Source organism: Stegostoma tigrinum, chromosome 4, assembly GCF_030684315.1.
Source record: "Stegostoma tigrinum isolate sSteTig4 chromosome 4, sSteTig4.hap1, whole genome shotgun sequence".
NCBI classification, from domain to species: Eukaryota; Metazoa; Chordata; class Chondrichthyes; order Orectolobiformes; family Stegostomatidae; genus Stegostoma; species Stegostoma tigrinum.
This window is the reverse complement of record NC_081357.1, coordinates 99,105,598-99,131,490: the sequence shown is the minus strand read 5'-3', so window position 1 is coordinate 99,131,490 and position 25,893 is coordinate 99,105,598. Positions and strand designations below refer to the sequence as shown.

The 25,893-nt window shown below is 43.2% G+C and overlaps 1 protein-coding gene across 1 annotated transcript in view; it reads left to right on the top strand.

Annotated features, from left to right (window-relative positions):
- LOC125452219 (potassium voltage-gated channel subfamily KQT member 5-like) overlaps positions 1 to 25,893 on the top strand; it is a 259,961-nt gene that overhangs the window by 213,380 nt on the left and 20,688 nt on the right. The window contains exons 5-10 of the mRNA XM_048530372.2: positions 1,172 to 1,297; positions 2,876 to 2,986; positions 6,565 to 6,660; positions 16,978 to 17,066; positions 24,429 to 24,652; positions 25,260 to 25,347. Coding sequence (XP_048386329.1) covers positions 1,172 to 1,297; positions 2,876 to 2,986; positions 6,565 to 6,660; positions 16,978 to 17,066; positions 24,429 to 24,652; positions 25,260 to 25,347 — 734 coding nt within the window. The remainder of the gene's footprint in view (positions 1 to 1,171; positions 1,298 to 2,875; positions 2,987 to 6,564; positions 6,661 to 16,977; positions 17,067 to 24,428; positions 24,653 to 25,259; positions 25,348 to 25,893) is intronic.

Below are 25,893 nucleotides of genomic sequence, written 5' to 3'. Positions count from 1 at the left end.
GGGATTGGATAATGTGGGCAGAGACAGTCTGCCTCAGAACAATAGAAGCAGTGGACAAAATCTGTGCTTCATGTGGATACATTTAAGACTGATCTGGGGAAATGATATTTCAATGAGTGAGTGAATGGTCAAGCTATGGAATGATGGGAGACTGAAGGAATACTTCACCTGACAAAGGGGCAGCACTCTGATAGTTTGTGATTTGAAATAACCCTGTTGTATTATAACCTGGTGTTGTGTGACTCCAGTCTTTGTCTACCCCACTCCAACACAGGAACCTTCACATCCCAATTATTGATTCTTAGAAATAATCAAGAATAAGATGGTGCTAGAGACAAACCAAATCTGTCCTATTGTGTTATTCCATACATTTGGTTTGTCTCTAACACCATCTTATTTTTGATTATTTGTAAGTAAGGTCTCTGCCTTAATTAATCAGTATGGAGGTCATCGCTTCACTTGCTCTTCAACTGTTTATTCACACTGTTTGATACTTTTGATCACCTGAAAAGACTGGTTATTCAGTCTATTGATGATCCACTCAAACTATTTGTATTTATCTGCAAACAACTCTTAATTACCTGGAATTATCTTGCCATTATCTCTCTGCCTATGTAATGTGTGTCTGTGTGTTTACCTCCACTTCACCTGGGGAAGGACCAGCGCACTGAAAGCTCATGACTTAAAATAAACTTATTGGACTGTAACCTGGTGTTATGTGACTTTTGACTTAGTCCACCCCAGTCCAACACCAGCACCTCCACATCATTCCAAATGTAAAGCAGTGTTTAAGAATGAAGAACAACACAGCACAGGAGCAGGCCCTTCAGTCCTCCAAGCCAGTGCTGAAATACTTTGCCCTCCCGTACTAAAGCTAGTTAATAGTCATTATACCATGGTGAGTGTAGTGTGCCTGAGAGGAACAGATGACTTTGGACATCTGGTTCCCAAAGTGTTCAGTCAGTTTTCCTCAGTTCACACAGTCTGTTGTTGACTTATCAATAGAGATTGATCACGACGGTTAGTCCTCTGATAGGATGAAGCCTCTGAGCAATAAAGTGTTCCAACTCACCCCTTCCAAGATCTTTGTGTGTTTCACAATTGGTCTTAATGCTTTTGTTTTGACAAGACCAGGAGACTGATGTTGCATTGTTGCGTTCCCTCCTGACAGGAGCTGATTACAGCTTGGTACATTGGCTTTCTGGTGCTGATCTTCTCCTCCTTCCTCGTTTACTTGGTAGAGAAGGACTCGAACACAGAGTTCGCCACTTACGCCGATGCTCTGTGGTGGGGCACAGTGAGTAGAACCGTGGCACTGCCTTTCAGCTTGGGAAAGATTAATGCAGGATAGTTCAAACCAACAGACAATAAATCAAATCACCACTGGAAAGTCGCAGAGACCAGTTTTTTGTGTTCAGCCTCCCTCTCTTCCTCTATTTCTCTTCCTCTCTCTCCAACTCTCTCTCCTCCTGTCCTCATCACGCCTTTTCTGTCCCTCCTCACTCTTATTTTTTTTCTCTCTCCTACTTGCTCTCTCTCCTTTTACTCTTTCATTACTTCACTGCCGTTGCTATTACTCTCTCACTCCCTCCTTGTCCCCCTCTATCAATTAATGCATCTATATGTCCCACTCTTCTCTTTCTCTCTTGTCTCCCTTCCCTGTCTGTTCCCCTTGTCTTCTATCTTTGCCCTCTCTCACCTAAGCACTTTTTCTCTCCTCTTTCGACCAAATACTTGCCATGCACCCACCCTCTCTCTCCCATTCTCTCACCCAACACTGTCTTCCTACTTCCTCTCTCTTACAATTTCTCCTCCCGCCTTCTATCCCTCTCAAACTCTTCCACCCCATCTCCTCTCTCTACTTTCTTTGTTTTCTCTATCCAGTTCACTCTGCCCCTCCTACTCTCCCGCACTCAGTCTCTCTCCTGTTTCCTGTGTTGTCCTTGGTCTCCCTCCCATACACACTCATTCTTTCCCACTCTCTCTCACCCACATATTTCACCCTCTCCCATTCAATCTCTCCTTCTCTCTCTTTCTCTCACTCTCTCTCCCGTCCACTCATTCTCCTTCTCTCCAACTCATTCTATCTCTCTCCTACTCTGTCTCTTCCTTACACTTCCTATCCCATTCACATTCCCTTTCCACATCTATCTCACTGTCTACTCTCCCATTCAATCTCTCTCTCCCCTGCCCCCAAACCATCCCTTTTTCTTTGGAACACTAACAATCAAAATGACTTTGATTTACAGTTAGAACGTTGCAGAAAAGTCCTCCAGATGCAGAATACTCACTGTTACTCATTGCAGTTTATTGAGTGAAGTGCTAAAGGATCAATACTCAATCTGAAACCCTGATCGGGCGGTATACCTGTGAGCCATTGCAGATGTGAAAAGTCCAACTTTGACTAACACGTAGGATTGGTCCTAAATTCTAGGATAGGTCTGGCACACAGCAAGATCCCACACTATCTGACCCCAATACTTGACCTGTATGATACTCCAGGGGTACAACAGGCTACTACACTGCTTGTCCCCAACACTCGATTCTGTCCGATATGCTGGAAGATGGCAAGATTCCATATGTCTGTCCCTTATACTTGAACCGGTGTGATTATCCTGGGATGCAGCAGAACCCCACATTGACTATCCCTAATATTTGATCCTACCAGAAAATCCAAGCTCAGTAATGAAATGTTTAGTTGAGCCACCCAGCCCTCCCATGTATACAGCACCTGATGGGAGTTGGAGAGGTGAAATCGTATCAGGTCCATTCCCACAGCACAATGAGGTTGGGCTGTTGGCCTATTGGGAGTCACAGCTGAAGGCAGATGTATGCAGACAGGCTGTAATGTACAATCTTTGTTTCTGTCTTGTAGATCACTCTGACGACCATCGGTTATGGTGATAAGACTCCCACTACGTGGCTGGGGAGGCTGCTGTCAGCTGGCTTTGCTCTCCTTGGAATCTCCTTCTTTGCTCTTCCCGCTGTGAGTACCTGTGAGCTGGTAAAGAAAGTCACAAATCAAGTAGAATGAAAGCAGCTGTTACACTCGTAATCCAATGCTTCAAAAAGTACCTATCACAGCACTGAGCTGAAAACATCATTGCTTAATGATTGAATACTCTTTAAGGGTTAGTGCTGGGAGAAGTACAGAGACAGTGTGCTCAACATTCAGCCGTTCTTCACTGTCACGTAAGGTCACGGTTCCAGAAAGACTAATGTTGGGGACTGCATTAAGATCCACCCAATCTGATGACATTGGGTAGGGTTGGCTGCAGATAAAACACAAACTATTAGCATCCGCTGGAGAAAAGACCCATATCCAAACCTTTCCTTATAGTCTTAGCTACAATGTCTAACTAACTAACATAACCTGTAACTGATTGCTATCATGCAATAAACTACATATTGTTCAATTTGTTAAGACTGAACTGGTGGTAACAAATTTTACCCAATCATAAGATGCCGGTGGTTAGCATTCTAAAACCAAACTGAACATGGTGATCAGCAATGAGCATCATTGATTATTACAACTTTAGTGCACATCTGGAAGGATATATTAACCTCAGTGAAAGAACAAAGCAGACTCATCAAATCCAACCCGAGATTAATGGGGTACTTTATGAAGAGAGATTGTGTAAACATGACTTGTATCCACATAAGTTTCAAAGATTAGGAGGTGAGTAGATTAGTTTGAAGATGATTAAAAGATTTGATAGAAATTTTAGAGAGAAATGATTTCCTCTAGTAAAGACTCAATCTTCCATCTTCATCTTAGAACCGGGCTGTTTTAAATCCATAAGCATCGCTCAGTCAAAGGGAAGTGGAAATGTGGAACTCCTCTTTCCCAAAAGATTGTAATGCTGGGTGCTCATCAGGGGTTTTAAGACTAAAAACCAACATATTTCCATTCAGCAAGAATATCAATTTGTCATGAATCAAACGTGTATGAAAGGAGTTCTAGTGTAGTTAAACTATGACCTAATTGGAAGTGTCACAGGTAAGAAACCAAATAGCCTCCTATTGTCCATTTTTTTTTACCTGAAACAGGTCGGCACAGACACTATGCGTAAAAGTGTTTTAACTTCTAATTCTTAAATGTTAAGTGTTTTAAATTCGTCAAATTCTTAAATTCTAACTGGCAGATCGTTAAAACTTTGAACGTGAGGGACAATTTTAATTCCCCTCTCAGAGGAAACTGAGCAGGATGGGGTTAACTTCCTGAGAGTGTGTTCCCACCCCCTTGGATCTCTCAGACAGTCAAGCCACATGCAGGTTTAGAAAAGCTGTGTAAACTGCAGGCCCTGTGATGTTGTTGAGAACTCTACTCTATCTGAAATAAACCGGTGATCTGCTGAGGTTCGATAATTACAAGAACAGATCTGCCAGAGGGAAAGGGCTTACCCATTCTCACTGTAACACCCCAGATCTGCCATTATTCAGGGTAGAAAAGTGAGCAGGAATTTGTGAGCAACATATAACATTGTTAATATGCTTAAAAACATAATCAAGGGTGTTGGTCACGGGAGTCTCATCAAACAGCACACCAAATAAGACAATAATTAGGCAGGGTGACCAAAATCTGAAAGAGGTGGGTTTTAGGTGAAGTCTTAAAGGAAAAGAGGTAGGGAAGTGGAGAAGTCAAAGGAGGGCTGAAGGCATATCGTACAAGGATGGACCTGTTAAAATCAGGAAGGCTCTGGAGGCCAGAGTTAGGGAACGCAGTGACCTCAAGGGGTTGTAGAGTAGAAAATGTTGGAGAGAAAGGGAGGCCAGGCTGTAGAGGATTGGAAAACACAGGACACCAAAGGAAGGATTGTAGTTTTATTTTTAATAGCTGGTTTGTTGCCAATGCAGCAGACTATTTCTAAACACATTAGATTGGCGTTTCAAAACAACATTAATCACCAAAGGCAGACCTTGTAATTCTTGAAAGCTTTGTGCTGCAACTCTACTTAATTAGCACAGCGTTTTAATGAAAGTAATTTTCCCAAAGGTCACATTACCATCACACCAACAGGGATACACGGCTGCAGTGTTCCTCACCTCACTGAATACATTCATCATTTCCTCACAGCATGAAAGGAAAGAAAGCCCCTGACTGAATGAGTTGGTTCTGGGGCAGAGTGCTGCTGGGATTTGGGTGTATCTGGCTATTGTAAGGGACTGCCTTCTCTCTCTTCAATGAATAGGGCATCCCTCACACCCTACTGCCAGGCCGTTAATGCTGTGAAGTCACATATCAACCGGAGCACCTCCTGCTCAATCAAGGTCCCACTTTCATCCAAATTCACCTCTTTATTTATTCAAACCAGTCCCTTACTTAACATCAAGTGGTAGAAATAATCAACCAATTCTACACCTGACTCTAAGAAACAGGACATTTCTGGCATAAAATATCGTGTAGGGTTCTGTAGCCGATCACAGCAGCCGTTGCTTCCCAGATAACAAGGTGTAGAGCTGGATGAGCACAGCGGGCCAAGCAGCATCAGAGGAGCAGGAAGGCTGACATTTCGGGCCTAGACGCACTTCCTGTTTGCTTGATGAATGAAGTATGTTCTGAGATGCAAGTCACACATATGAACAGGCATGGTCAGAGCACGTCTATGACACAGCTCCCATCCCAGGGACTCTACGGGGTAGATCTTGTATCCTGAGGCACTGGGAACAACCATCACTGGGGGACTTTGTTCCTTTGACTCAGAATTGACACATTTGTTGCTGGTGCCCTCCTGTTTACGGCACCAGATCTGGGCGGGAAGGACTTCCAAAACACTAAGCAGTTTCCCTGGTTGTCCCAATATAGAGGCTGGAAGGAAGTTTTGGCAGGAAGGAAGAATATGAAGGTTTCAGGAACCTGCCAACAGACATTGATGTTCTGCAGTCTGAATACTTCCTCAGTTTTAGTCCCTCCAAGTTACCCTTATGGGATTTGGTCAGGATTTACAGAAACACGTGAAATTATAGAGCATTAAAAGTCCACATGAAATAAGATCACAGATGGTGCATTGTGTGAGGTACATCCCTGGATTCCACACTAAGGCACGGATACTAAAGCTTTGAAGAAGGTAGAGTAAGGAAATGAGCCAAATGCCAGCAAATAGGACTAAGTCAGATTGGGATGTCTGTTTGGCACAGATGAGTTGGACCAAAAGTTCTGTTTCCGTGCTGTATGACATTATGACTTTGCACAGGCGTTGGAATGCTGTCTGGTGTGAGGAAAGGGAAATATATTAAAGGCGTGATAACTGAAGTTTTTCATTGGGACAATACAGATTGCAGAGAGAGATGATCTAGGAAATTTAAAGGTGAGCTCAAAGGAGATGCTGTGAGAATCTTTCCAGCAATGGAAGACTCCAGAAGGGGCTATTATAATACTTCATATTGGACATGTAAACCAGTTAGAAAGGGTATGAACGGAGATAAAGGGAACTGCAGATGCTGGAGAATCCGAGATAACAGAGTGTGGGGCTGGATGAACACAGCAGGCCAAGCAGCATCTTAGGAGCACAAAAGCTGATGTTTCAGGCCGAGACTCTTATGTTTTCATGGTTTTTATCGCAGGGTATTCTTGGCTCAGGATTTGCCTTAAAAGTTCAAGAGCAACATCGCCAGAAACATTTTGAGAAGAGAAGGAACCCAGCAGCCAGCCTCATTCAGGTAGGCCTCATGGTGATAGATAATGTGTCAACAATATCAAGAGTGTCAGTCAGTTCTGTTGCTCTGTCAGAAATATGTAACTTAGACAAGAAAGTGACAAATGCACATATTGATCTTGAGAAAACAAAGTTGTATTCCAATGGGGGGAGGTGGCTCTGATTAATGAGTTGAAGATGGGAATCTGTGATGGTAGAAAAGAAAGGGCTCAGGGGCAGAAGATAGCTTCACTTCAGTAAGGAAGGGTAGCGCTCAGGATCGGAGACTGAACTAACAATTCACTCACAGTTACTCCCATTCTATTGTTCAGGTGTAAAAACTGATAGATCATAGGAATTTGGAGAGATACAAAGAACAGCAAGAGGTGCAAAACAGTTCATAAGAAATACAAAAACGATGAAAATACACACAGAAAATCAATGCAAAAGTGCTCCTTCTACCTATATATTCCATTCTGGGGCATTGCAGCTGGCTCTGGGCCTTTGCAGTCCCAGCAGACTTCCAATTGACCAGCAGATCTCAGGAGTGGGAGGGTATCCCTCAAAAGGAACAAAAACTTGGACCATAGGCTTGTAAATGGCCGCTGCATGAGAAATACAGTCAGAGCTCCCGTGTCAAGCTGAGGCAGTAACGCCCCTAGCCTGCTGACTTGAGGACAGAGCCTTTTACTGCCCCTTAAAATCCCGGCCTTGGGGCTCCATATACAGAGGGGAATTAAAATGTCGTGGGCCGTGATGGAAAATAATCACAGCAAGTTACACAAAGCTCCAGTAAATCACATTTAAAGTCATTATGAGCTGCTCTGGTCATCACACCTTCAGATTACATTGGCCTTGGGAGGAATGCAGTGCAGGTTTGCCAGAATGATGCCAAGATTTCAAGGGTTAATTTGTCAGAAGAGATTACACAAAATAGGGGTGTATTCTAATGGCATTTAGAAGGTTGATTGGACCAAAATTTTCATGATATTAAGAGGAATGGATAGTGTGGACTGAGGAAAATTATTTCCACTGGTTTCAGAGCCGACTAGATGACATCGTCCAAAATCTAGAGCCAGATATGTTAGGAGTGAACTTAGAAACCGCTTCTATAAGTACAGAGTGGTGAAGCTTTTTGTTAACCAAACGTTTTAAGGAAAATACTGCAAAAGTCATCAATGGAGTTAGGTCATAAGTTAGCTTTGACCAAAGTGAACAGGCTCATAAGGTTAAATGGTTAAATCCTGTGATGATGTTCTAACAATGTTCCTCACATGCACATTGAGATACAAACAACAACAGAATTTTATTCTGCCCCTGGAGGCAGGGGTGGTCCACTTAAATTAGGTGAGTGGGCGCAGGGTGAAGGCATCAACACCTTCCTGACTCCCCACCACCATTTCCCTGACACAGCAAGGTCTGGTGACAAGCCTGTGGTCTTGGCGTCCTGTAGTACCAGCGGTAGCCACTGTGGGGGGTGCTGCTGGTGCTGTCAGAACTGTACAGCTGGCAGAGGCAGAGAACAGCAAGGACCCCCAATACTGACCAGGTAAGTGTCCAAATATCAACAAGTCAGTTCTGAGGGCCTGGAATAGCCAGGCATACTCTCCAATTGATGGACAGAGCCACCATCATAAGCATTAAATTCTATCCGCTGTATTACAAAGAACAAAGAAAATTACAGCACAGGAACAGGCCCTTCGGCCCTCCAAGCCTGCGCCGATCAAGATCCTCTGTCTAACCTGTCATCTATTTTCTAACGGTCTGTGTCCATTTGCTCCCTGCCCATCCAAGTACCTGTCCAAATATATCTTAAAAGACACTAACATGTCTGCGTCTACCACTTCCGCTGGCAACGCGTTCCAGGCACCCACCACCCTCTGTGTAAAGAACTTTCCATGCATATGTCCCATAAACTTTCCTCCTCTCACTTTGAACTCATGACCCCTAGTAATTGAGTCCCCCACTCTGGGAAAAACCTTTTTGCTATCCACCCTGTCTATACCCCTCATGATTTTGTAGACCTCAATCAGGTCCCCCCTCAATCTCCATCTTTCTAATGAAAATAATCCTAATCTACTCAACCTCTCTTCATAGCTAGCACCCTCCATACTAGGCAACATCCTGGTGAACCTCCTCTACACCCTCTCCAAAGCATCCACATCCTTTTGGTAATGTGGCGACCAGAACTGCACACAGTACTCCAAATGTGGCCGAACCAAAGTCCTATACAATTGCAACATGACCTGCCAACTCTTGTACTCAATACCTCGTCCAATGAAGGAAAGCATGCCATATGCCTTCTTGACCACCCTATTGACCTGCGTTGTCAACTTCAGGGAACAATGGGCCTGAACACCCAGATCTCTCTGTTCATCAATTTTCCCGAGGACTTTTCCATTTAATGTATAGTTCGCCCTTGAATTTGATCTTCCAAAACGCATCACCTCGCATTTGCTCAGATTGAACTCCATCTGCCATTTATCTGCCCAACTCTCCAGACTATCTATATTCTGCTATAATCTCTGACAGTCCCCTTCACTATCTGCTACTCCACCAATCTTAGTGTCATCAGCAAACTTGCTGATCAGACCACCTACACCTTCCTCCAGATCATTTACATATATCACAAACAACAGTGGTCCCAGCACAGATCCCTGTGGAACACCACTGGTCACAGGTCTCCAATTTGAGAAACTCCCTTCTACTAGTACTCTCTGTCTCCTGTTGCCTAGCCAGTTTTTTATCCATCTAGCTAGCACACCCTGGACTCCATGTGACTTCACTTTCTCCATCAGCCTGCCATGGAGAACCTTATCAAACACCTTACTGAAGTCCATGTATATGACACCTACAGCCTTTTTCTCATCAATCAACTTTGTCACGTCCTCAAAGAATTCTATTAAGTTGGTAAGAGACCTTCCCTGTACAAAACCATGTTGCCTATCACTGATAAGCCCATTTTCTTCCAAATGGGAATAGATCCTATCCCTCAGTATCTTCTCCAGTAGCTTCCCTACCACTGACGTCAGGCTCACCAGTCGATAATTACCTGGATTATCCTTGCTGCCCTTTTTAAACAAGGGGACAACATTAGCAAGTCTCCTGTCCTCCGGGACCTCACCCGTGCCTAAGGACACTGCAAAGATATCTGTTAGGGCCCCAGCTATTTCCTCTCTCGCTTCCCTCAGTAACCTGGGATAGATCCCATCCGGACCTGGGGACTTGTCCACCTTAATGTCTTTTAGGATACCCAACACTTCCTCCTTCCTCATGTCAACTTGACCTAGAGTAAGCAAACATCTATCCCTAACCTCAACATCTGTCATGTCCCTCTCCTTGGTGAATACCGATGCAAAGTACTCGTTAAGACTGTCACCCATTTTCTCTGACTCAGCGCATAACTTTCCTTCTTTGTCCTTAAGTGGGCCAATCCTTTCTCTAGTTACCCTCTTGCTCTTTGGGATTTTCCTTAACCATGTTTGCCAGCAATATCTCATGTCCTCTCTTAGCCCTCTTAATCCCTCATTTCAGATTCGCTCTACATTCCCAATATTCTTGCAAAGCTTCGTCTGTCTTCAGTTGCCTAGACCTCATGTATGCTTCCTTTTTCCTCTTGGCTAGTCTCACAATATCACCTGTCATCCATGGTTCCCTAATCTTGCCTTTTCTATTCCTCATTTCCACAGGAACATGTCTCTCCTGCATGCTAATCAACCTCTCCTTAAAAGCCTCCCTCATATCAAATGTGATTTACCTTCAAACAGTTTCTCCCAATCCACATTCCTCAGATCCTGCCGAATCTTGGTATAGTCAGCCTTCCCCCAGTTTAGTACTCTTCCTTTAGGACCACTCCCATCCTTGTCCATGAGTATTGTAAAATTTACGGAATTGTGGTCCCTGTTTCCAAAGTAGTCAAAAGTTGGGTATGAAATGTTTTATTCAAAAGTGATTCTTTTCAGTCCCAACAATATCCATCAATTGCAACAAAATGAACCCTATCTTCTGAGCTTTGAGCTTCCTTTACCATGGAAGGAACTGAACATAAAAGTAAGGATGCTCTGCTTCAGTTATGCAGGGCATTGGTGAGGCCACACCTCAAATACAATGTGCAGTTTTGGACTCCTTATTTACGAAAATATATCAATGCTTTGGAGGCGGTTCAGAGGAGGTTTACAAAATTGATGCCTGGAATGAATGGATTGTCTTATAAGGAAAGATTGAGCAGTCTGGACTTGTTTCCACTGGTGTTTGCTAAGGTGGTAAAATGAGGGGTGTAAAATCATGAGTGCTCTTGACAAGGTGGATGTAGAAAGGACATTTCCTCTTTGGGTGTGTCCAGAACTCAGGGGCACTATTTAGAAATTAGAGATCACCTTTTTAGGACATCAGTGAGGTGAAATTGTATCTCTCAGATTGTTCTGTGACTTATAGAACTCTCTGCTTCAAATGATAAAGGAGTTGGGTGATTAAATATTTTAAAGATAGACCTGAATAGATTCTTGCTAGGCTGCAGGATCAAGGGTTATTTAAGGGCAGAAGGGAATATGGAATATGAAACACAAAGAGATCAGCTATGACCTTACTGAATAGCAGAAGAGGGTCAAGGGACTGAATGGTCTACTTGTGTACCCGCTTCATATGTTCGCTCATTATTGGCAGTGCTGAATGTGAAGGATATATTATCTATTGCTAATTTAAATTTTACTCTTTCATCATTTGATGAGTTCTTCTCAGTAATCTCCTTCGAAGGAAATTGAGTAAAATCTCATTAATGTAACAACAATATTTACAATTGTGAGTGTTTTGCTGCCCTCGTGTTATAATCATCAATTGGTGATTTAAAGCGACAGCTAAATTCTTTCTCCAAATCTCCTCGCCCAACTGCTTCCAAACTGAAATCTGATTCCCATTCTACAGATTAGTTCATTAGCATCAGGAGTCCAGATAACTTTCACAGAAATCTGGAAACTCACAGCTGAAACTTCGGCCTCTCCTACTTCCTCAAGGTGACCACTTCCTGTACATTCCGATTGTCTTCAATCCAAATGTCAGGCAGTCTGAGCTACCCACACTGACACTTAGGTCAAGATCCTGGATGCCTGTTGGAATCAGAAGGTGTTTTTTCTCCCCTCACTCACCATCCTCTACTCCAAATAATCACAAGAGAAGGAAAACTCAAAGTAAACAAAGCTCAGCCCACTCAGAACAAACCCAACTACGATTTACTTTCGGACCACATTCTGATTGGAGTCCTGGCTGTTCTAGGAAGAAGTGGCCCAGTTAAAGATTGACAAGTCACAGCTCACAGAAGGTGCTTAGTGTTTGAGAGTGATGTATCAAACCATTGAGCAACAGCCGACAATCTTTCAGATTGACACAAAGCTAACACCAACTGGAGAAAGAGAGGGAGATAGCTATAGCCCCTGAAATAACTGCACAGAGACCAGTACCCTGTCACCAACTCACCCTTTATTTACATGTGGTTTGTACAAGGGCTCTGACGAACCAGCTCAGTGCCAGTCCCTAGGAACAGGAGACTCTCTTGAATCTCCTGTGTATATCTGTCAGCCAGAGCTCTCTGACTGACCCAGGTTAACAGCCCCAATCAAGGATCTCATACCATTGAGATACAGCTGGCCCTGGTTCCAATCACTGCAGTCCCCTATGGCAACGACGGGGAGCGGGTCAGTTATTTGTCTGATTAGTTTGTGTAGAAACATTTAACCAACAAATACATAGAAAGTAGAAGTATTCTTACAACAGTGAACAGAGATATTGTAAAAACTATGTCAATCCTGATAACTCCGTTCTTCACCATTTAATACATGAACACACATACTGGCAATTGTAGGTCATCTAACTTTTGTATCAGAGATAAATTTGTATGTTAGCTGAGGCCTAGGTAGTTTGGTTGTTGCCCTGGAGTAGAAGGATCTCAGTCCAGTGTTGTTACTATTGATCCCCTCTCTGCAGGTCAAGGCACAAAGCTGAAGACAGTAATATCGCCATTTGTTGAAATAATGATTTCGATTAATGAGTGTTAGGTCTAAAAGATAGTTGAAGGACCCAGACTCTCACAATCCCTTGGGTTACAGAAACAAGATCAAAAATATCTGTAAAATCTTAGCAGGTCTGGCAACATCTGTGGAGAGAAATCAGAGTTAACATTTCAGAACTGAAGAAGGGTCACCGGACCCGAAATGTTAACTCTGATTTCTCTCCTCAGATGCTGCCAAGCCTGCGAGATTTCCCAGCTATTTTGTTTTTGTTTCTGATTTCAAGCATCTGCAGTTCTTTCAGTCGTACCTTGGACTGTGAAATGACTGAGAGTGCTGAAGAGTTAAGCTGGGTAAGATATTGCATCAATTGTTCACTGAGTATGAGAAACTGTCATCTGCATTTACTTGTCAGCCATTTAGTGACAAAGAATCTGTTTGATTGTGAGTTGTCTAGAATGTTGCTTTCAAACAGCGTTTCTTTAAAGACACTTATTAATTTCATATTTCAACTTATAAGGATTTAATTCCTCAAGAAAAAAAGGTTTTTGGTATATTAAGTAACCTAATTTCACTTTTTAATGTTACTTCTGACTTTTATGGAGTTTACAATACACCACATTATTTTGCAAGGATAGTTCATTGCTCTATCGAAAGTCACAACTTAGGTGATGACGGAGCAGCATTCTGAAAGTTTGTGATTGTGAATAAATCTGTTGGACTATAACCTACTATCTTATGACTTCTGACTTTATCTACCCCGGTCCAACACCAGCATCTCCACATCAAGGTTCATTACTCTGGCATCAAGACTTCTCAAAGTTTGGTTTATGGACATGTCCCTTCTTATCTTAGAAAATTTTTTTTGGTATAATGTTCCAGAAGTTATATAACCAGTTGTCTCACTAATAGAGAGAGACGGGAGAAAGATGTCTTTCTGAATAGACCTATACTTACCTGCACTTGCCACCCTGATATTCACATAGAACTGTGATTCATAATAAAGCATTATTCTGCTTGTGAAGGAATAAAAACAGTGCTTCAGCAAAATTATTTTGAAAATGAATAAAATTATCTTAATTAATCAATTTCCCTGGACCAGGCATTGTCTGACCTACATTGAGCAATTAATAGCAGTATTCCGCAGGTACTCCCTCGACATTCAAGGCTCAGCAAACATTCTTCATAAGTTAACCTTTTTAGAGTACTCTGTAGTGAATAGACATTGCTGTTTGGTGAATGAGAATAGAGGCTGCCAACGTGAAGCGCAAAAACCGGCTGAGATTTATTGCCAAGTTTTATTTTTAGTTTTTACTTTGATTTAGCGAAGCTGGAGTGGGCTGAGAAAAGGGCAGGTGGGTGTCAGAAAGGTTCATCATTCAGTACAGGAGAGGAGGCCAGAGTTACATTGAGAGGAATGATTGTGTAGGTTAGGCTCATCTTCACTTGAGTTTGGAAAATTAACAGGTTGGAATGTTAAATATAATTAAATGCGTTAGAGTGAGGGTAGCAATTACCCCTGGTAGGGAAATCTGCAACCGCATAGTCTGGAAGTTAGAGCTCAGACATTCAGGAATTGAGACACAAAACAGGCTTCAGGAGCTGAATTCCCTCCTTCTATTCCAATGTTCCGTCATCAACACAAAACCAAGACCAACGCAAATCAAAGTTAGCCAACAACTTTGATTTACCAATCCACAGTTTGAAGACATCAGCTACCAAATAGGCTGAATGTTTACATGGACAAGGGACCCTACTCCTGTGCCCCTCCCCTCCACTTGACAGCCAGGTCAGAGCCTCTCTCCGCTCGCCAGGTATGTCCTCAGCTGTTTTTATGGTTGTTGGGCTGTTAATTGGCTCAGGGCTGGACCTCCACTCCCATCCGCAAGGAATCCCAACCGCCAAGATCTACCAACCACCCAGATGGCCAACAACTGTCCACTGCCAGCGGGCATCAGCTTACAAAGAAGTTTGATCAACTGAAGCCAGTCATGACCCTGGTGGGTTTACCAACAAGACATCGGGGAGGAACTCACAGTGTCGGGGAGGAATGGGGGGGTTCACACATGGAGGCATCTGCCCATCGGGCATGGGGTGCTTGACGTTGAGGTTTCCCCATGGCAGCCCTTATAAAAGTCTAATGCAACTGTGTCCTCACCACATTATTTCCAGCCTCATCCTGAAGCTGTGAAGGAATGAAAGCCTTAAACAGCTATTAATTGGCCAATTTAGGACTTCAATTGGCTCAAGGGTTGGGTGGGGGTGTGGTGGGGGGAGGGGACAGCCACCAAACACTCCAAAGGAGATGAGTAAGCAGTAAACTCAAAATGATTGCTGGATGGGAGTGTAGGGCATAAAATTCCACACAATTTCTCAATTTTCATGTTTTTTGGTTCTACATCTGGCCCCAACCTTTCTTTCAAAGATGCACCTAATTCAAATCAGTTGTTTGTGGTGGGAAGGATGTTGAGTCATTGCAAAAGCAGAACAATAGCAGTTAATAAGGGTGTTTGGGCTGAGTATTATCTAATGCTGTGACAGAGACTCTGTTCTGGTGTCATGTGTGTGCAGCTGAGACAAAAACTTTTGGAAAATCAGGTCATTATAGAACATTACAGCGCAGTACAGGCCCTTCGGCCCTCGATGTTGCGCCGAACTGTGAAACCAATCTGAAGCCCGTCTAACCTACACTATTCCATTATCATCCATATGTTTATCCAATGACCATTTAAATGTCCTTAAAGTCGGTGAGCCTACTACTGTTGCAGGCAGGGCAATCCACACCCTTGAGATGCTGTTCTGAAATAAGCCAATGAGTTCCCTTTTCTTTCTCACTTAATTGTTTGGGGCTTAACAAAGCATTTAGATTTGTCGATTTTAACACTCTGTGTGGATCAGTTGAATTGGGGCCTGTCAGTAACAGACTAGGTTTAATACCTGCCACTTTCTCACTCCACAACAGGTCAAGGCTTGACTGTAAGGAAAGGAAATGTCATGCAATGTATTTATTGATAATAAAATGTGAGGCTGGATGAACACAGCAGGCCCAGCAGCATCTCAGGAGCACAAAAGCTGACATTTCAGGCCTGGACCCTTCATCAGAGAGGGGGATGGGCTGAGGGTTCTGGAATAAATAGGGAGAGAGGGGGAGGCAGACCGAAGATGGAGAGAAAAGAAGATAGGTGGAGAGGAGAGTATAGGTGGGGAGGTAGGGAGGGGATAGGTCAGTCCAGGGAAGACAGACAGGTCAAGGAGGTGGGATGAGGTTAGTAGGTAGGAGATGGAGGTGTGGCTTGGGGTGGGAGGAAGGGATGGGTGAGAGGAAGAACAGGTTAGGGAGGCAGAGACAGGTTGGACTGGTTTTGGGATGCAGTGGGTGGAGGGGAAGAGCTGGACTGGTTGTGTGGTGCAGTGGAGGAAGGGGAGATTTTGAAGCTGGTGAAGTCCACATTGATACCATTGGGCTGCAGGGTTTCCAAGCGGAATATGAGTTGCTGTTCCTGCAACCTTCGGGTGGCATCATTGTGGCACTGCAGGAGGCCCATCATGGACATGTCATCTAAAGAATGGGAGGGGGAGTGGAAATGGTTTGCGACTGGGAGGTGCAGTTGTTTATTGCGAACCGAGCGGAGGTGTTCTGCAAAGCGGCCCCCAGCCTCCGCTTGGTTTCCCCAATGTAGAGGAAGCCACACCAGGTACAGTGGATGCAGTATACCACATTGGCAGATGTGCAGGTTCACCAGCTTCAAAATCTCCCCTTCCTCCACCGCATCCCAAAACCAGCCCAGTTCGTCCCCTCCCCCCACTGCACCACACAACCAGCCCAGCTCTTCCCCTCCACCCACTGCATCCCAAAACCAGTCCAACCTGTCTCTGCCTCCCTAACCTGTTCTTCCTCTCACCCATCCCTTCCTCCCACCCCAAGCCGCACCTCCATTTCCTACCTACTAACCTCATCCCACCTCCTTGACCTGTCCGTCTTCCCTGGACTGACCTATCCCCTCCCTACCTCCCCACCTACACTCTCTCCACCTATCTTCTTTACTCTCCATCTTCGGTCCGCCTCCCCCTCTCTCCCTATTTATTCCAGTTCCCTCTCCCCATCCCCCTCTCTGATGAAGGGTCTCGGCCCGAAACGTCAGCTTTTGTGCTCCTGAGATGCTGCTTGGCCTGCTGTGTTCATCCAGCCTCACATTTTATTATCTTGGATTCTCTAGCATCTGCAGTTCCCATTATCACTGATACAATGTATTTATTGTGTGTCTCTCATCTTGTTTGACTTGCTGATTTTACATGGGTATTTATACCTTTTACCTTCCCCTTCACCTCCCTTTTGACTTTAGGCTGCTTGGCGGTTGTACTCCACCGATGGTAGCCGCACATACCTGGTGGCCACCTGGCGATTTTATGAGAGTGTCCTGTCTCCACTCAGGCATGTATCAAGTGCTTTGATCATGAGCGCACCATTCACTTGGATCCTTTTTACTAACCCGCTTTTTACATTTTTGTTTCATTTTTTTTTCCCGTTTCCCTCTCCCTCCTGGCCTGGCTTGATACCTTTTACATAATAAAATCTGCACGTAGTATGTGTGGTGTAGTTATGCAGCTGATGAGGCCTCAGTTTCCATAGCAACCTGGAAGCCACATTTGAACACCTTGCATTTCTGCAGACCCTGCAAAGTAGGTACAAAACTGGCGGCTGATGTTGTCACTTTGACATCTTTTGTTATGGCTTTTAATTGCTTCCTGCATTTTGAAGCTGTTTCTTTCTCTTCCCTTGAGAGAATCACAGCTGTCACATCATTCAGTGAGAGGATCCAGTTATTTTTAAAAGTTAAGAGATTGACAGCACTGAAAACAAAGTGCGGAATAGCACATTTTTAAACCTTTGTAGACTTCTTGAACAATGATTGTTTTAGTACTTTCAAATCTTGAAAACCTCCAAAATTGAATTTGTTTCGCACTTATCTGCATTTCACACTTCATATGAATTAGGTACTTTAATTTGGTTACTCACATGGGCCATTATGCAAGGTCCAGTAAATACAGATCGTAATACATGGAGACCACTTGGGATCTAAGGTGTTGCACCTACCTTGAAACAGTTGGCAGGATATTGTAAAGGGACGCTAAGTGAATATCTGACCTGTGCTGTAACTGCCTTAGGAATATTTCCACAGACTCTATACAGCATCCTTTACCATGTATTTAACCTGCACTGTTACCCCGGCAGTTTTTAAAACAAATTTGTAAATGGATGTGGTAGTTGCAGGCTAAGCTAGCATTTGCAGCCATAGAAAATGTGGTGATGAGCTGGCTTCTTGAACTGCAGCAGTTTGTGCAGTGTAAGTACATTCACAATGTGCCAGCAATTTGATTAAAGCAATAATGAAGGGATGGTGTTGCAGTTCCAAGTCAGGATAACGAGTGTCTTTGAGGGGAATTTGCAGGTCATGGCGCTCCCATGTATCCGCTGCCAGTACCCTCCTAAGTTGGAAGTTGTAGGTTTGGAATGTGCCTTAGTAAGTGCTGCAATGCTTCTTGTAGATGGTACGCTGCTGCCAGTGTCCACTGATAGTGGACGGAGTGAATATTGAAGATGGTTGATGGGGCATTGATCAAACAGGCTGCTTTGTCCTGAATTATGTTGAGCTTCTTGAGTGTTGTTGGAGCTGCAGTCTCCCAGGCAAGTAGAAGGTATGACAACACTTTCCTGATTTACATTTAGTATACGGTGGTGAGACACTGGGTCAACAGGAAATGAGTTACTCAACTCAGAATTCATAGCCTCTGACCTGCTGTTCAAGTCACAATGTTATTCTGCCTAGTCCAATTCAGTTTCTGGTCAATGGAACACACACCTTCAGTACTTTTTCTAGGATATTATCAGGGTGCATAGCCTTTACAGTATGCAATTCCTCCTGTCATTTCTTAATATCATGTAAAGTGAAGACATTTACAAATGCTTCAGCCTTGTCCTTTGGTATTTTGGGCTCCCCAGCACGGAGCATGGGACTATTTCTGTTCTGGTTGGATGTTTAATTGATCACCACTTTTCACCTCTGGATATAGCAGGACTGCAGAGCTTAGATCTGATCTGTTGGTTGTGCCATCACAAGATCTTTGTATCACATGCTGCTGTTTGGCATGCACGTACCTCTTTATTGTAGCTTCACGAAGTTGAAGCATAATTTTTAGTTCTGCTTGGTGCTGCTCCTGGTGATGCCTTTACCACACTCTTCGGGAGCACTTTAGCTACAAAGAGAGGTTGGATAAGCGCAGGTTGTTTTCTGTGGAGTAGAGAAGGGAGAACCTGACTGAGGTATATGAGATCTTGAGGGCCACGGACAAGGTTAATAGAAAGCAGTTATTCCCTATCCTTGAAGGGTCAGCAGCAAGGAGGCATAATTTTAAAGTGAAAGGCAGAAAGCTTAGAGGGGATTTGAGGAAAAACTGAGGTGCGGGTCTGCCTGGGTGGATAGTTGAGGTGGGGAACCTCACAGGCTTCAAAAAGTACTTGGATAAGCACTTGAAACATTCAAGGTTACAGACCAAGTGCTGGAAATTGAGACTAGCATAGATTCAGAGGAGCTTTGACAGTACAGAGTGGATGGATGAGGAGCCTGTTCTGTACTGTATGATTCTGTGATCGCCTGGCTGGATGGTAATTATTGTAGAATGGGGGAGTATGCCAGGCAGTGAGATTACAGATTGTGGTTGAATACAATCCTGCTGTCGATGTTTCCAGCTGTTAGTTCTCATCTGTGTGTAACCCATGGTATACCTGTCTTGGGAAGTATTTGAATGGACAATACAGAGGGAGCTACACTCAGTGTGTAAACTACACTTATACTGCACTGGGTGTGTTTCATGGAACAGTGTAGAGGGCACTTTACCTTGTAACTCACCCATGTTGCACCTGTCCTTAGAATATTCGATGGGACAGTGTAGAGGAATCTTTACTCTGCATCGCACTTGTGCCAAATCTCCTCTGTGAGTATTTGAATGGATAACATAGTGGGAGCTTTTCTCTGTAACTAAGCCTACTGTGCCTGTTCTGGAAGTATTCGATGTAAAGGGAGCCTTCTGCTGTAAAGTACCCAAGCTGTATATGCTCCAGGAGTGTTTCAAAAAGCTTGCCTCTGTATCCATCCCATGCTACATCTATCTTTGAAACATTCAACTGGATAGTGTTAAGGGAGCTATATCTCAAACTGTACCTCACTTGTGAAATTGTATTGGGACAATAAGCTTCTCCATGAACCCAGCCGATGACCTGGTGCTCTGACGGATCTGCTGATATAAATGAAACTAAACTCTTGAAGTGTAAATGGTTAAAAACCAACACAGACGTGCCAATCTCAGCAGATTAAATGACAGACAGAATGTGATTGGATCCTGTCAGCTCTGGATGTGAAGCTTGCTGTTTCTCTTCAATTTTCCTCTCTCTACCTGTGTTTAAGATGTTGACCCAATTGGAGGGAACAGCTTCTTTTAATAGAAGCAAACAGGAGAGAGTCGACACAGAGGGAGGAGGAGGGGTACACACACAAACACACACACACAGGGTACACCCACACATACATAGATAATGGAGAGGGAGGGGGCACAGGGGGGAGGAGGAAGAGGGAAAGAAAAGGATGAAACAGATTGAAGTCAGAGTGGTGATCAGGATCACTTCAGAATGTCCTCTCCCAGGGTAGTATCCTCCAAGCCCCCAAGAGGACAGGATTATGATAAGTCCCTAATGTGCTTCAGCCTTGTGTCAGTGAGCAACCATCCTGTTATACAGCTCTGTCCTGCCCACTGTGGATAATGCTCGGTTTCTGTGTTTATTCCTGACTTGCTGCTTAGTCCTTTTTAATGTCCGTGTAACTTAGATTATCCATCCCAGCTTATTGCTTAGTGCTGTACTTTGTCTGTGTGAATTAGGAGATGACTGTGCACTTTAGAATAAGGCTTTCCGTGTGTTCGATTATTTAATTATTGATTATTTTGATGACCGATACTTTCTGTCTGACTCTTGTTTCCTTTCACAAACTAACACTGAAGAAGAGACCAAGGAGAAACTTTCAGCAGGTTTGTTCACTACCCTATCTTCCCAAATAGTACAAATTATGCAAAAATTATGCAAAGTTAGTAGTCAGGTTCTCAGCCCCTTACTGCAAACCAGCACAGGGAGTTTCCTGATTTAAACAATGGCTAAATGAAGACATTTTTCAAGTTCAGAATGTAAAAAGAAACTGGGCAACTCTGCATCAGTTTACCATCCTTCCTTTCTTTCTAAAACTGTGATCTTTCTTCAACTAAAATCAAAGTTTAACCTACTTTTAACCCACAGACATACCCTGTAACTAATTCACTGCAGGCATGTGATTGGAATTTGTGTTGCCGGGATTCTACCCTAAGAGCAAACTTTGATCTAACGTACCCACTGGTGAAACCCTCAATCCCTGGAAGGAGCAATATTGCCTCCTGTAGTGAATTACAGGCACAATTCACCAGGATTTGATGGTCATCACAAGGTGTAATAACAGTGTAGTTTCAGTCCAGTGAGACTAGCCCGATGGAATCTGTGGCCCCATTCATTTCCTATCACTGAGCCTCAATTGAACATCTGACCAATGATTTACATTGTGAAATTAACATTTTGTTGTTATTTGCTGAGTCCTATTATGGAGAAAAGAGCCTTGAACAATCCACAGTATCCAGTCACTTCAAAAGCTCCTGACTCTGCCTCCAATGAAATGTTAACTGGGAATTAATTGCCAAAGTTAACATAGAAAAGTTCAGCTAACTGTGGTACAACCTTTTGTATCCATATCGATGACAGAGTCTTCCAACCCAAATTTGTACTGGACATGAATCTTAATAGGAGGAGGTTACTGTCAGATTTGATTACTCAAGATATTGGCATTACTAATTTCTGCAGGTTTGCATTGATCAGTCTTTAAAATGCTGCTCTATCTCCCCTCACTTCCTAGTAAGCTTTTTAATAATAAACAGAAGCTCTCCAGGATGTACACCTCCAGGAAACATAGGTATCCAGCATCTGCTCACATGGTCTTTGGGAATGTCACTAATAGCAGTTGCATGGTTAGTTATTCCATCCTCTCCTTTTTAAGGCTTTCATACAGAGCTTCCTGAATCCTCTGTCTCTGGTATTATTTCACAGCTTGCTATTTCTCCTCCCCTTTTCTTAACTCCCATTTCCTTGCTTGGTGCTTGCAAATATTGAAAAATGCTCGGTACATCTGTAGTCACTGTTATTTCTTGGTATGGCCCTTGGTATTTGCTATCTATTCAATGAAGAGTTGAGAAAGATGCTTTCCCCTCTCCCTGCCTCCCCAGTTATTGAATGGTGCTCTCTGCAAGATTGTTGTAACATTAAGCTGATTCTAAATGTGCTGTGCTGTGAAACTGATTGTTACTCCGAACGCAAAATCAGGTCCAATGATGATGTTTCTCACTAAAGCAAATATCTGACAGAAACTTCCAGCAGAAGTAAATTACTGCAGATGCTGGAATCTGTACCGAAAACAAAAAGTGCTGGAAATCACAGTACGTCAGGCAGCATCTGTGGAGACAGAGCAAGCTAATGTTCTGAGTCTAGATCATTCCTCACCAGCTCTTTGTTTTCAGAAACTTCCAGCATCTGAACATGTGCAGTTAAATGCAGAAATGAGGACATTGTTGTCTAATTTACCCTGCTCATCTAAAAACCGCAGCTTAGCAGTCCCTCACTCCCACCGTTTAAATACTACAAGGTTGCTGTTCTTGTGATGGGGTCATTAGCTCAGATGGCTGGATGGCTGATTTGCACTGCAGAGTGAAGCCACAGCAGCTGAGGCTACCCTGAGGGATTCTCCTTCTCAAACTCCTCCCGCACCTAAAGTGTAGGGATCCTTCGGTAACACCAACACCAGATGTCTCTGTCTAATGAGGGAGCAGCTCCATGGCCTGGGAAGACTATTGGTGACTTTATCTTTCTTTTTTACTGATAAGCTCACCAGAAAAGATTAAGCCTTGACCAGTTCAGTGTAAAAAAATTGGCATTGAAAGCTAACATTTACAAGTGTGGATTCTCAAGCCTTCCAATTTTAATTATTGTTGAAAACTTTATTTTTTCAAACCTTTTCTTCATATCTTCCCTCAATCTCATTTTTCTGGTTGTTTTATGCATGATATGGAATTAGATTAACTATTCTAACTCACACTTGTTGGTTCACACTCTGCACTACTCAACAGCAACCCTTCCATCGGATTGATTCAGGTGATAGAATTGTTCATTGAGGCCCCAGGACACCGTAGAAGGGGCTATGTCAAAATGAGTTTCAAATCACAGCAATTTCCAGTCAAAAACCCAATAGAAACTCTACAAATGTGTCAAGTGTGATGAACAGCTAGCACGATTCACTGTTCATTTACTGCTGACTGCAAAATCTGTGCCAATATGCAAGAATGGTACCTCAGTGGGAGACGTTCAATAACTGCAGGGACATTCCATGAGAGTATCAATGAATCACGCCCTTTAGAGAATGTGAGAGTTTAGCGCACTTGTCCATCTCTAGCCTTTGCACATCCTGCATGTACATAACACACTGCATTTGGCATGAAATGCATCGGATTTTACCATAAGATTTCCTTTCACTATTCATGATTGAAGCTAGATATGTGGACATTAAAAACTTTGCACAGAAAAGGCCGCTGTCATAAGTAAACATTCATTAGATCCTCATCAAACATTGTGTCAATTTTTTTTACTCAATTGTCTTTCACATGGACTGTCCCTGGCTTACTCACCCTTGTGAAAAAAATACTCCTTCCTTCTAATAATCTATACATCAGAAAACATTCTACTAATACGCCCTTTGATTTTTTTTCTGGTACTAATCATCAGTTTGAGCTCCCTTTTGTTACTGCTTGGTTATCGACCTTTTTTGAATCGACAGCAAGAAGACCTCTGTTTGGCTGAAGTGCTGATGAACTTTATTGCAGAATTAATTTGTTTATTTCTACTATGCCTCCTGACGCAATTGGAAATGTTACTTTGTTAGTGGTGATTTACATTCTGCCCATGTTTCTCCACACACAGTAAAACTGCCCTATATCGTACGTTGCACCTTCTTTTCCCTCCTTCTGTAACTTTGTGTCTCTATATTCCTTCCTTTACTCTAGGTCTCATAGAATTAAATAGTACAGAAGAAACCCTTCAGCCCATTAAGTCTGTACTGCCAAAACTATGCTAAATCAAAACTAGTCTCACTTTCAAGGACTTGGCCCATTGCCTTGAATGTTATCACATTCCAAGTGCTCATCTCTAAGTACTTTCTAAAGGCTGTGAGATTTCTGCCTCAACTAGCAGGTCTCTCTCTGGTTCTCTTTTATTTTTAGTCTCTCTCTATTCCTCATTTACTCTGGGACTCTCTGGTTGTCCTTTACTCTGGGTATCTGTCCTTCCTTTACCCTTTGTCTCGTTCTCTGTATTCATTCTTTACTCTTGATCTCTCTGGCCCTCCTTTACTCATGGTCTCTCTCTGTTCATCCTTTACTTTCAGCCTCTTTCTGTTCATCATTTATTCTGGGTCTATACTTACTCACTTCATTTAACTGTAGTCCTTTCTTTTCTCTCTACAGTGAGAAACCTTCCTGAGTTTTGAAAAGGACTGACAAAGGAAATATTGAATTGTCAGCAGTGAGAGATCATGACGCAGAGGAATGATGTGAGATTAAATTGATCTGGCAAATTTCACTTCTAGAAATAATATTGTCCTTTCTTTTCCCCCCTGTTTAGCCACAAGTTAAGTTTTAAGGAACGTGTCCGAATAACCAGCCCCAGGGGTCAAGGTGTAAAGGGCAGACAGTCTTCGTTAGTTACAGACCACCGGTCATCCAGCAATGACCAAACCACAGAGGCTAGTCCCACCAAGATGCAGAAGAGCTGGAGCTTCAACGATCGGACTCGATTCCGACCTTCACTCCGCTATAAGAGCTGTCAGACACGGGGAGCTTCGGACGGTGAGAGAGACATTCCAGTAGCATGGCCCATGGTCTTTCACAACCTTCCCAATCTGGCTCCCAATTAGCACTGAGGGCTTACTATGGCCCAACAGGATCACTGATAAACCTCAGTAGATCAGTGAACATTGTGGGGATGGCGGATGGAAATGGGATGGGTGGTGAGGCGGTAAGATGTTGAGGGCAGGCAGATTGAGGACAGACGGTGGGTTGAAAGGGGAGAAGGACAGAAACTTCATCTGAAGTGGGCATGGGCCGGAGCACATCAGGGAGGATGAAAGGAATGCCTAAGATCCAATTTCCGTCAGCTTTTTATAGAATGTCCCCATCCTACGCCCATCCCATCAAGCCAGGCCTGGGTGTTTGAAGGCGGCCTGTAAGGTGACCCATGACTTGGAGAGATTGACCCTGTGACCTGGCACCTGACCTCTTTCGAGGGGACATTCTTTGTGGATTGCAGTGAAAGGCCAGTGTTTGGTTATTCATTTAGTAAAAGTGGGAAATCAAACATTTTCAATCTGAGAACCATGTATCTCTAATTCACTCCTTTGCAATGACACACAAACCAACCTTTGTTCAATTCTTGCAGACACTGCTTTCGGTACAGACGAAGGTTTTGATGAGAGGGGAGCTCAGTGCGAGTTCTCCATGGAAGAGCTCACCTCAGTTCTCAAGACTGTGATCAGAGCTATCAGGTGAAGTGTTCTTTGCTCTTTTGAATGAATAGTGTGCTGGGATTTGCTTGGGAATCTGCTGGGATCCTGACGTGTTTGGAGAAAAGCATTTGTAAGAACACTGTACACTTTTAAGTCCACACGGTCATTTGTCCTCAGCAAAAGTCACTTCGCTTCTAGAATGAACCGTTAAACATGCCACATGAAATGTAAGCCAGGATTGAATCTATTTTTTTGATGTCTTTAATGGTAACTAACCCTCTCCCCAGAACTTCAGAAACAGAGCATTAAGTGAATATGAGGTGAGAGATAGGAATCAGTGCTTCGTGCAACATCAAAACATTGTTCATGGTGATGACACAAAAATGAAGCTTGAAGCTAATGAAGGAATTATACTTATCCCAAGATTTTAAATGAATCTGAGAGCACAGAGCAAAAGAATGAAGATCTACTAGTCCAGATAGTAAACATTAAGTAAAATCCATTCATCTTAACTGAAGCTATTCGAAATTCTGTTAATCCTATGCAGACCGGAAGAAATTTGTATTGATTTCCAGACCATTTAGC